This window comes from Palaemon carinicauda, chromosome 38, assembly GCF_036898095.1.
Source record: "Palaemon carinicauda isolate YSFRI2023 chromosome 38, ASM3689809v2, whole genome shotgun sequence".
NCBI classification, from domain to species: Eukaryota; Metazoa; Arthropoda; class Malacostraca; order Decapoda; family Palaemonidae; genus Palaemon; species Palaemon carinicauda.
Window position 1 is genome coordinate 64,666,025 of NC_090762.1, and position 12,298 is coordinate 64,678,322.

Consider the following 12,298-nt stretch of genomic DNA (forward strand, 5'->3'; position numbering starts at 1 on the left):
CCCTAGCTTTATAAACCTGGTCCTTTAAATTCCATTTCCCACTTCAGCCACCCCTCTCAGTCCTAGGGCTAAGGATAAAAGTGGCCACTCTTTGACAGACTGGTAGCTGGTGCTGTCCCCTTGTGCTGCATGCTATTTCTAACTTCCTTGTTAATGATTCCTAGGCCATTCCAGCACTGCTGAAGTCTTACCCCTATTTTAAAGGACTCATATTTGACCTGTATAAATAGAAAAGGTACAAAACTATTTCTAAGATTTATCACATTTGGGTTCCATTTGAGAGATGTTACTATTCATTGGTATCAATATTTCCTACTTTAAACCAAAGTTGAATAGGCTTTAAGCAATGGTTTGTTTGTTTGTTTATAAACAAAGATTTTTTGGTTGCAGAACTACATTTTTATTAATCAGTTGTTTTGTTATAACTTTGCAGCATTACCCACTATTCCGAGAATCAGATGCTATCTGTAATGAACCAGATGAAGCTCCAGAAGATATCAAATACATCAGATTCAGAGAACGATGGGAGTGTATCTCTAAAGACTCTACAGAGTTGGTAAGATATGATTTTTTGTGGTATGTGTCTAGAATCCCCTGGATCATGACTTTTCTTGAAGAAACAATTTAAACTTTCTGAAAAATAGTCTTTGTCTTTCCAAAGGAAGTCAGTTTCAACAAATTCATATAATAGACAGTAAATTATTTAGCAATAATTTCAATTGCAAAGTCTTTCTAACAAAAATTCAAAATATTTTGATTTTTATTAGTCTTGAGATGCCTTGGTAAAAACGAAAGTTGCATTGTAGTTTTTCCAACATGAATACAAACCCTCGTTCTTTACTAGGAATAGATTCAGTGTGAGCTTGTGCTCTTAGCCATAAAAAAAACTTTGAGCGAGGTGGAAGTCAACCTCCTGCCAAAAGGGGCAGACTTCTGCTCTGCCTGCACACTCATTTGCTCAACCAATTTTTATTTGGCTACGGTAGAGAGCGGACGTTCTCTGTTGTTTCTCAGTTTTCTGTTCAACCATCTGTAACTGAATTTGTTCTCTTTCTCTCAACAGGTGTGACTATGCTGTTCTGGTATGGATGGCAGTATTTGTGGCATGTACCTTTTCCCCTTGGAGACAAATTCTTACCAGCTTTGCCCTTCATTTAGAGGACACTAATGCACGGAGGCTTCTCCTTGTGGCATCTGTCGGTAGTGACCATCCTTCCAGTGGGAGCGGTTCCACCACTGGAGGTAGAAGTCTAAGAGCAACTTTTTTTTTTTTCCCAAGCTCAGTCTCGAAGGCCAAGAGACCCAGACTTCTTCAGCCGTGGGAATTCCCCTCCCCGCATCTTTCCACTTAGCCTCCTTTGGAGTATGGTCAGATAAGAGGGGTGTGTCTTTAACCCTTGGACGACTCGGGTTCGGAGGACACAGTTGCTTCCCCTGGCAAAGCTGTGGTGACATCCTCCCGAGGGAAGTTGAAATGTAGTACACAACAGGACCCTCACATTCTCCTTTAGAGGTTGGCCTCAGCCCTTCCTCTTCCTGAGCTGATTGAAGGCATCCTCTTCCTTCTGGTCATGTGTCCCTCGCCTCTTCTGCCTCCATAGTTCCTCCTCCACCTGAGGTTCTGCAGGTTGTTCCCCTGTGGGGTAATAATCTTGTTGTTTACCCCACAGGGTGAACATGGCCGCTAATCACACTCAACAACAGGCTCCCGATAGACACTCACATTCGTAAGTGGTTCACCATGTTCGATAGGACTCCTCCTTGGGCAGCTATTAAGCGTACTTGTAGTTTCTCGCCGGGACATTACAGCTCTTCGGGAAATGCAGGGAAGTGCCCCCATCCTCCCCCTGTGACCTAATGGGCCCCCATTATACTGTACCATGATGAAGTACAAGATCCCACCAAGATGGCCTTGCCTACCATCAGCAGGATGCTCTCAGGAAGAGCCTATCCTTGCAAGGGATTTTCTGGGCAAGTCAGGGGAAGCTAGCAACCATCCTCCTACCCCTTTCTCCCCAGTTCAGACCTTCTCCATGCCCTTCTCAGCATCCTCGCCCTTTTGAGGACATTCTCGAGGTCTACACTTGCAACCTCATCGCTCATGATCTGCCTCCTCTTTCGTGTGGCACACATGACGAGCCTTGCCCACTGGCAGCAAGCTACCGCAAGCATGACATCACATCTTGCTCTCCCATTTTAAACAACTCTCGTGAGCAAGATTTTGCCGCTCTTACTTATTGCGATCAAGGGCATGCTTCCTCTCCAACATGTTCTCAACCTTCCGCTCCTTGGGATCCTGATGCAGAGTGGATCCATGACATTATCAAGGCCACTCTGGCCTCCAGTCCTGCCCTAGCCAAGGTGTCATTGTTGGTTCATTCCAAAGAACCAGTTGCCATCAGATATATCTCCAGGGAAGTCTAGTTCCCCCTTTGACCCTAAGCAGCATAGCACAGCTTCGTCCTTTCATGTTCCCACCAACCCTCTGGTGCCAGTTCCTCAGTCTTAGGTCCCGGCTCCACCAGCCCACCAGCACTAGCTTCCTTGTGAGGACCAACCATGTGTCTAGATATCAGATACCTGGAGATGGGGCTGCTAGGTCCCGCTTCTTGGATCCGGACCCCTTAACCTGTTAAGCGTCACCCACGTGATAACCCGTTCACCACGATCTACTCGGTACCGCCTTCAACTGCATATTCCGTTCATGACTTTAACTGTCTTTATCAAGTCGTCAGTCTCGTGATAATACGTTTACTCGTATAGTAAGTATAGGATCACCACTTGGCAACACTCCCAGCATATGGGGGCTATAAATAGAAACTTATATGATGTCTGGCAACTATTTTTCTGAAGGTAGCTTGATGTTAGAAAACTGGTTTCCTTTCAGTGCGCTTCGGGCGTTTATGCGGATAAGGTTGTTTGTTGTTCCTTTTACAATGAGCGGTCTAAAGGTGAAGGTTATTTCTTTAGATGAAATAAATGATATTCTTGTTGAGGAATTTGATAATGATAACCTGTTTGATAATGATAACCTGTTTGATAATGAGAGCACTAGTTCTGAATCCTCCAATGATGAGGATATCGAAGAAACTAAGTTTTCTTTCGATGCCGAGAGCGAAAATGACTTCTCATTGCTGAATGACTGGACAACGAGATTTCACAAAACTATATAGGAAAGGAAATGCCTAGAGAGAGAGAGAGAGAGAGAGAGAGAGAGAGAGAGAGAGAGAGAGAGAGAATAAAGTGGATAAGTAATGTACAAATGTATGACGAACATATATGAAAACTATACAGGAAACGATATGGAGAAGAGAGAGAGAGAGAGAGAGAGAGAGAGAGAGAGAGACGGGGGGGAGACTTGTCCCTTTGCTTTTATTGCTGATCCTGGTGTAAGATTTACGATTGAAGATAAAAAGAACCCATTAGAATATTCAGTATTACGTAGCCTTTTGAAATGAAATAATAGTAGTATTAATTGTTTTTTTTATTTCACTATTTAATTAATATCTCTACTTTTAACTATAAATATGAATTATAAGCATAAAAAAATGTTATTAACTTTGAAAATTATCATTAGTGAAATGACCGCTCAGGGCAAAAAAAGCGTGACGGTACGTTAGCGGCAACCTGGTCTAGGGGGGACGCTTAACAGGTTAAGAAAACAGCTGGGCTTGGACCTAACGAAGATCCTTCAGAGACGACGTAAACCTACGAGGGTCACGACTCTTCTCGAAGACACCCTACATCCTCAAACCAGTATGGATCAAGATATCCGAGGGAGATTTCACCAGCCCACCAGCACTAGCTTCCTTGTGAGGACCAACCATGTGTCTAGATATCAGATACCTGGAGATGGGGCTGCTAGGTCCCGCCTCTTGGATCCGGACCCCTTAAGAAAACAGCTGGAATTGGACCTAACGAAGATGCTTCAGATACGACATATACCTAGGCGGGTCATGACTCTTCTCAAAGACACCCTACATCCTCAAACCAGTATGGATCAAGATCTCCGAGGGAGATTTCTTTCGTAGTCTTATAGACTGTCACCTGTCAAGACAGACGATTTTCCCTCTCTGATCCCTTCCCCCTGAGACTTTCCTCCACCTTGCGGGAGCACCCCCTGCCTCTCAGCCTCTGGAGCCCTCTCAACTAAGGGAAACTACAGCTTTTCTGGGAACTCCCCTGAAGGAATCACACAGTATCCTAGCCTCCTTCACAGTAGAGTAAGAAGGACACGACTTCTCTGCCTAAAAATCGAGTCTCTATGGTTGTTTACGACCCTCTTCAGCAGAGGATTCAACTGGCCGTAAAGGCTGCCTGAGCACCGCTTCCTAAGAAAGCCCCCTTCCAGGCCATGTTCCCTTAATGCACCTCACAATGATGACTTTGACCCATCCGTGGCCCAGTCGTGTATGAGCCAGGAAGTGGAGATTTTACTAGACGATGACTCGGACAGTGTCACGCCTACCAGCCCTTAGCATCCAACCAATTCTTTTGCAAGTCTTGGCCTGCATTCGCAATGCCAACGATCCTGGCTAACCTATATCTATTTCACTCCAGAGGGTTGGGATATGACCCAAGACTTACTCTATAACACCCCCGACCTAAGAGGCCAAGACTAGAGCTTCATTGGTCCAGACTGGTGAAAGGTTTCTCAAGAAAATTAAACTTGCAGATCTCTGTGAGGAAAGACTTCCTCAGGGTGAGCAGCTCCTTGAGGATACTTTATCCTCCATTCATAAGGGAAAGGAAGTAGTATGATATCCCTTTTTCTCTGCCAGTAGATCTGACAGTGTCAGCCTTGTTCCTGGGTGTGTACACAGACAAGTTGGCTTTACAGCCAGTCACTTTTGCTTCTGGCGATACTTTGTTCATGGAGTGACTTGCAAGGGTGACTCTTCAAGCCTGATATGGTCTAATTTGGTTGGCTACCTGGCGGACAGTGAAGGTCTGTGAACTGGACGAGAAGAAAATATTGAAGAACATCATCATGTTTAAAGCCAGGGCAGTAGAGTTCTTGGCTTACAATGCTGCAAACCAGTAGACCAACTGGGTCCTGAATAGACGAAATTTGATGAACTTGAGGTTCCTGAGGCCGATACCAGAGAGGAAAGTCCTCCTACACCATAATTCCTGTCTTCTTTCCTTCCCTGTTCCCAGTGGACGAGGTCGAGTCAGTGGCGGATAAATGGAGGAAGGTTAGCAAGGACTCTGTGTTTCATCCCGTCCCTCCTCTTTGGTACCTAATGTACCAAAAGCTCTGGGTATGTAGCGGTAGGCACATAAAACCTTCCCGCCTCTTCTCAGCAGAACATTGCCATTTAGCTATCTCAACCTAAGCAATCTTTTCAAAGGAAAGGTCAGTGAGGGATGGGAGGTAGAGTATCCAGATGTGGACAATGCCCCCACTGGGTGTAGCCATCCTCCCGCAGCTGCACTAGGGAGGGGATACCTGCAACTCAAGTGGCATATTGGGAGAGCCACAGGACTAAGTTCTAGACAGTGTGTGTCCTTAGGACAAGGTACATCATACATTTCATCAGCTTTACCCTGATTTGTAACCAGTCAAGTCCTCTGTCCCTTGCTAGGAGATCAGCGAAGGACATCCTCCTTCTGGTGCAATTCCTAACTTTGTTAGAGAAGGGGCTGTCCCGGTGGTGGGGGATGGGTCCCCAGGCTTCTTCAGTCAACTCTTTCTTGTAGAAAAAGTGTATGGAGGGTGGAGACCAGTCATTTTCTCTCAACCTTGAATGAGTTTATCCTTCAAACTCTGTTCAGAATAGAGACTGCCACTATGGTTAGACTAGCAATCAGACCAGGGGACTTCATGATAATGGTGGACTTGACAAACTTGTACTTCGAGATCCCAGTCCATCCCTCCTCAATGAAGTACCTAAAATTCCATTAGTAAAACAGATGACACCAGTTCTGAGTGCTGTGTTTCAGCCTGTCAAGAGCACCTCAATTGTTCATGAGGTTGTTCCCTCTCATTTTGGCCTGGCCCCATGCCTATGGGATCTGTCTCCACTGCTAACTGGACAACTGGCTGATTCTGGAAAACTCAGTGGAGACCCTTCTCCTATGCCGAGACATGCTTCTCGAGTTTGGCCACGATCTGGATCGTGGTAAATCTCAAGAAGTCATCTCTGCAGCCCAAACAGGCTCTGGTATATCTGGGAGTGCACATTGATACTTGCTTAAGAAAGGTCTTTACATCTCAGAGCAGAATCAAAAGATTCAAAGAAGTGGCTCTTCCCTTTGTACTGCATTGCGGAGTTTGTTACCAGCCCATCAGTGGCAACCTCTGTTGGGGCACCTAGCTTCCCTGAAATATTTAGTCCCCAATGGTCGCCTCCGCATGTAGCCACTTAAGTGGCAACTGAAGACCAGCTGGTCTCATAGCAGGGACCCTCCAGTGAGTCCCGTTCCAATAGGATCCAAGCACAGGAAAGACTTGAGTTGGTAGATGCAAGATTAGTTGGTAGATGCATGATTCCAACCTTCTTCAAGGTGTTCACTTTCTTTCTCCCCCTCCAGACATGATGCTCTTCACGAACGCATCAAAGGAAGGGTGTAGCTCTCACCGGCTTCCTTGCATCGCCTCCAGACTGTGGTCCGATCCCTATCGACAATGCCATGTAAATCTCGTGGAATTGAAGGCTTCCTCTCTAGCCCTTCAACAGTTCCAACATCTCTCAGGTCATTCGGTTCTGCTGATGAGCGACAACACTACTATGGTGACTTACCTGAACAAGCAAGGAGGCACCTTCTCTCAACAGCTGTGCCATGTAGCTGTCAAAATTCTGAGATAGAGGAAAAGCAGATCTCACTGAGCCGAGTTCCTCCCAGACAAAAAGAACATCATTGCAGACAAACTGAGCCAAAAGACCCAGATAGTTGAATCCAAATGGTCTTTGGCTCACATACCAACCAAAGTCATGACTTTGTTGGGTTCGCCTCTAATAGACCAGTTTATGACCTCCCTAAACCACAAGCTTCCGATAAACTGCTCACTGGTACCTAATAATGACAATCATACCTCTGGGAGCTATGGCAACATGGAGAGGGGTATCTGAATCTTCTGCTGCTGACGAAGGTTCCGATGGAGTTGCCTCATTTACACGACCTTCTTCATCAACCACACGCGAAGATATACCACAGAGCAGTCACATCTCTGTGACTATGCTTGAAGGCCATCCAGTATATCAATCAAAAAGGCTTTTTGTGACCAGTGGCGAAAAGGATGTCTAGATACCTCAGGAAGTCCTCTATTGCAGTCTATCAGGCAAAGTGGGCTATCTTCTGTGGTTGGTGTCGTAGAAGGGGTGTCTCTCCTCTCGGAGCTGCTATACTGCTAATAGCCTAGTTTTTCTTGTATCTCCCAGAGGAAAAACCCTGCTCAGTCTCAGTGGTGAAAGGATATCCCTCGGCCTTGAGCCAAATCATTAGACTGAAAGGGGTGTCAATGCTAATTCGGAACCTTTGAGTTATCTTGCCCTCATCCAGAAGTGAGACCTCCACCTTGGAACGTGGTAAGAGTCCTCTGTTCTCTGAAGAAAGCTGCTTACGAACCGTTAAGTCGAGCCTCAGATCGGGACTTGACCGTCAAGACAGTTTCCCTACTCGCTCTTTCCTCTGCAAAGATAGTGAGTAAGCTTCATGGTCTCCTATGACTTCGCCCATTCAAGGGGATGGGAGCAATTTACTCTCAGGTTTCTCACTGATTTTATGGCCAAGACCCAAAATCCGCTTGTAGCTAACTCTACGTTCGGGCCTTTCTGGATAGCAGTTCTATAGGCTGTAACGGATGACACAGTCAACTGTTACTTTGTTCTGTGAAGGCACTAAGATGCTGTCTTCAAACATACAAGTAAAGCTTGCCCACATGTGTTAAACAACTTCTTTTCAGTAAGGGCAGGGTCAAAAGGAAGGTTACGAATAACACAATCTCTTCTTGGATCAGGTAGGTTATCGTGTGTGATTAGATCCACCCCATCACCAAGGAAGGCGATCCAGAGCTCATGACATCAGGTGCATTAGCACATCCCTGATATTTAAAAGAAACTTCTCTGTTGCAGGTATTGCAAGCGGGCATGTGGAAGTGCCAGACAACCTTCGCCACCCATTGCCTGCAAGACGTGACACACATATCTGTTTTAAACATTTTCCATATGCATTGTGGTTGCTGCTCAGCAAGTGATCTAGCTTCCTTACAGGACAATTAGCAGTAGGTCGAAGGCAAAGGTTACAGTTTTATTCTAGAGTGACTGTAAAGGAATGACTGGCCTTATTTCATTTTCATCTTCCCCTCCCTTGGAGTACACCATCCAAGAACCTTGCAAGCTGGCTTCCATCAAGGAAGGTAAGCAGTTGACGGATTATGTCTATTGTTCTTATGTATACACTTTGTCACATCCCCATTATCCTAGTGGGGGAGAATTTGATTCATGGGTTTCAGTGTATTTTAAGTTAACCTTATAATACTCCAACCTCTTAATCATAGAGCGGTTCCCCACTCATTGACCACTACTGCTAAGGCTGTTGACCTACTGGTATTACCAGGTTCAGGAGGTGTCAGGATTCACATCCCATGTGAATGTGTCAATTCTGGGTAAGTGTTCAGCCTTTAGGTCAGTCTCCAAGTAAAGAATGAGGGTTTGCATTTGTGCTGGAACAAATGACAAATTTGGAAGTAATTTGCGTTTTTCCTAACTATTCACACCTGAAGTTCTTTAGACACACTTATCCTGCCATTACCTGCCCAGGAGTCTCTCCTACTATTCCCCTGCTTGCTCAAAGTTTTCTATGGCTAAGAACATCGGCTTTATGCTGAATCTACTCCTATTAAAAAACTTCAGCTTTGTATAGTTAGGAAAAATACAAATTACTTATAAATTTGTCATATTAGTAGCCTTTAAATCCTTCACAAAATTGTGAAGAATAACTGTTACTTTTCTTATAGTTGTTAGAAGAGCTGTCACCACGGTTAGTTCTTAGTGGACACACTCATCATGGCTGCCATGTTCAACACAATAGCAGTGATGGTAGAATTGTCCATGAGTACACTGTTCCTTCGTTTTCTTGGCGCAATAAAAGGAATCCAACTTTTTCAATGGTAAGTTGCAATAAATTAAGTTGGCTTTATTGTATTAAATGTTTATACCTAAAGTTTCAGATATTACAGGACTGACATCTTATATTTTAACGTTTCTTCTCAGGAATAATAGGAAGTGATCAGTTTTAAGTATTCTTTCAATCTGTGTGTTTGTTCTGTAAACAAGTTTTTACTACGGATAATGCCATCAATTTTTATAATCTGAAAACCACTGCTTAAATATTGTAAGAGAATTACGGTTTGTGTTCAGTACTGTGACTACATCAATTTTTGTTTCTTTGTTTCTTTACAGATGACAGTGAGTCCAAACAACTATTCAATCTATAAGTGTCACATGCCTTCAGAACACAGTGTTTTATTCATGTATATCTCAAGTATTATTGTTTTTGTGGTGTGGCTCATAAGCAAAAAAATAAGATCAAAAGGTGTATTATACACCAAAGTTCCTGGTCATTTGGATTAACATTAATATCTTGCTACTGTTGGTTGACTGAATTGCTGTATTTTACAGTATTTAGTTAGAAAGTGAGTGAAATTACTGGTAGTTTTTTTTTAAATGTTGATTGTTGTCATGTAAATATTTTATAATTTTATGAATTTAGAGCTTAAATTCTTGCAATACAGTATATATACAGATATACATACATACATACAGTGATACCTCTTTATACAAAAGTTTCTGCATAAGAAAAATTCATGATACAAAACGAGATGCGAAGAATTTTTTGCCTCTTATTGCGAAAAAACTTTCATAATACAAAATGAGATACGGCACGAGGTTCGCCTCTCCACTGAGAGTAATTTTAAAATTTGCGCCACCAAACTGTAAACTCTACTCCATCCTCCTGCGCTCCCATTGGTTATCTCCCTACTCTGATGCTAGTTACCACCACAAGATAGTGCTCTACTATTGGTCAGCATCTATCCCCTCTTGCATTTACGTATATGCGTTCTTCGACCATTTCCTTTTAGCAGCACTATTATTCACATTGAATTCGTGTTGTTGATTCCGCTTTTGTGCTTTTGTGTACTGTACTGTATCGTTGCGTTGTTTAACTCGTACGTTATTAGCCAAGTGTATCAAGAATGTTTCTGATGTTCAAGGAAAGAAGAGGATGCTTTTTTATGGCAACAAAGCTGGAGATAATCAAGAAGTATGAGGCTGGCATGCGGTTGAGTGTGATCATTAAGGAATATGGCCAAAATCCGTCAATGATAGTCACATCTTTAAACAGAAGGGAGCCATTAAAGCAGTACCTTCTAAGGGCTTGACTGTTTTCTTGAGCAAGAGGAGCCACCTCCATGATGAGATGGGGAGACTGTTTCTCCTTTGGATTAAGGACAAGGAAATCCCTGGAGAAACGATATCCGAGACAGCAATCTGCCTCAAGGTCAGCGCCATTTTCGGTGATCTTGTGAGTGCTCATGCTGAAGACGATGCCGGAGGAGTGACATTGAAGCAGGCACCCCCAGAGGTCAAGGCTTCTTTGGGATGGTTTGAAAAATTTAAAAGATGGTCTGGAATTCATTAGGTGGTCCAGCATGGGGAGGCTGCCAGTTCGGACACGAAAGTAGCCAAAGCCTTTGTTAAGAAATGGGATGAGTTGACTCTCCAGGAAAGCTACAGTCACCAGCAAGTCTACAACTGCAACGAAACGGAGCTTTTCTGGAAAAAAAAATGCCTCGTCAGACCTACATGATGGCGGAAGAAAAGAAGCTACTTGGGCATAAGCCTATGAAGGACAGACTTGCCCTAGCATCTTGTGCAAACATCAGTGGTAGTGGTGATTGTAAGGTGAAGCCCCCTACTGTGTATCACTCAAAGACTCCTCAAGCATTCAAGGCCCACAAAGGGCTAAAGGAGAAGCTTCTGGTGATTTGGAGGGGTAAACCAAAATCCTGGGTAACGAGACACTTGTTCACCGAGTGGGTAAATCTCTGTTTTGATCGGACTGTAAGAAAATATTTGGAAGAGAAGTGCCTCCCACTGAAATGTCTGGTGGTGTTTGACAATGCCCCTGCCTACCCTCCAGGCCTCGAGGAGGATATCCTAGCGGATTATTCCTTCATCAAGGTTCCCTATCTTTCGCCTAACACCACCCTTCTCCTCCAGCTAATGGACCAGCAAGTGATTTCCGAATTCAAGAAGCTCCATCCAAAAAATGTATGCAGGAGTTGTTTCGAAATCACCAATAAAACAAGCCTCACCATGTGTGAATTTTGGAAGGAACATTTTGATGTTGTGACATATATCCGACTCATCGATCAAGCTTGGCAGGAGGTTTCCAGGCGCATCTTGAACTCTTTGTGGAAGAAGCTGCGGCCTGATACTGTCTCCTCACGAGACTTCGAGGGCTTCCTCGTAGGCATAGCTGAAGCTGAAGCCAAAAAAGTTGATGATCCTGAACCTGTTGCTCAACTTGAGGTTGATGAGATCGTTACACTCGGGAGGTCCATGGGGCTTGTCGTCAGTGAGAACAACATTAATGAGCTTCTTGAGGAGCCTCAAGAGGAGCTCATGATGGATGACCTGAAGAAGTTGGAGGCCATGCACTTGAATGTTGTTCAAGAACAGTTCTTTAGGGGCGAAGAGGAGGAGGAGGATCCTATGACAATAGTAGAAATTAAGCGGGCTCTAGCTGCTTTTCATACAGTGCAAACTTTTGTAGAAAAAAGACACCCCATAAAAGTTTACACAGGTCATCTGGTTGCAGTTTAATGATTTGTTTCAAGAACATTTTAAAAAGCAGGCAGAAACAAACAAGCTTCCTTTGATAGTTATTTATTATAGAGGCCTTTAGTAGGCCAAGAGGAAGCTCAAAATGATCCAAAAAAAAAAAAAAAAACAGAAAACTGGGAGTGATGAAGTTGAGGAAATTTAGAAAGTAAAAAATGTAAAGTTAAGAAAAATTAAAAGAAATAGCAAAAGGCACAAAAAAAAAAATTATATTTTTCGTAAAGATGTGTTAATGTTTTCTGTCATTTGTTAATGTGTTTCGTAAAATTAAGTGTTCGTTTTCTACTATTTTATATTGTTTCGTAAGTTAAATGTTCATGCTTCCTGCCAGTTGTTAATGATTTCTGCCGTTTGTCCGCCTCCACTGCGGCCACTTTCGCTTTCGACATTGCCTCACTTGAAAGGTAAGGTTCCAAATTTTCTTTATTTTCCATTTATTATTCTAT

The 12,298-nt window shown here is 43.5% G+C and overlaps 2 protein-coding genes across 2 annotated transcripts in view; both read left to right on the forward strand.

The window, feature by feature from the left end:
* PGAP5 (Per1-like protein PGAP5) overlaps window positions 1–12,059 on the forward strand; it is a 170,531-nt gene extending 158,472 nt beyond the window's left edge. The window contains exons 8-10 of the mRNA XM_068362323.1: window positions 434–556; window positions 8,963–9,115; window positions 9,408–12,059. Coding sequence (XP_068218424.1) covers window positions 434–556; window positions 8,963–9,115; window positions 9,408–9,578 — 447 coding nt within the window. The 3' untranslated portion in view covers window positions 9,579–12,059. The remainder of the gene's footprint in view (window positions 1–433; window positions 557–8,962; window positions 9,116–9,407) is intronic.
* On the forward strand, window positions 10,815–11,834 carry LOC137630353 (tigger transposable element-derived protein 1-like). The gene has a single exon (XM_068361785.1). It carries the CDS (start codon window positions 10,815–10,817, stop codon window positions 11,832–11,834), a length of 1,020 nt encoding a protein of 339 aa, XP_068217886.1.
* Window positions 12,060–12,298: the final 239 nt, after the last annotated feature.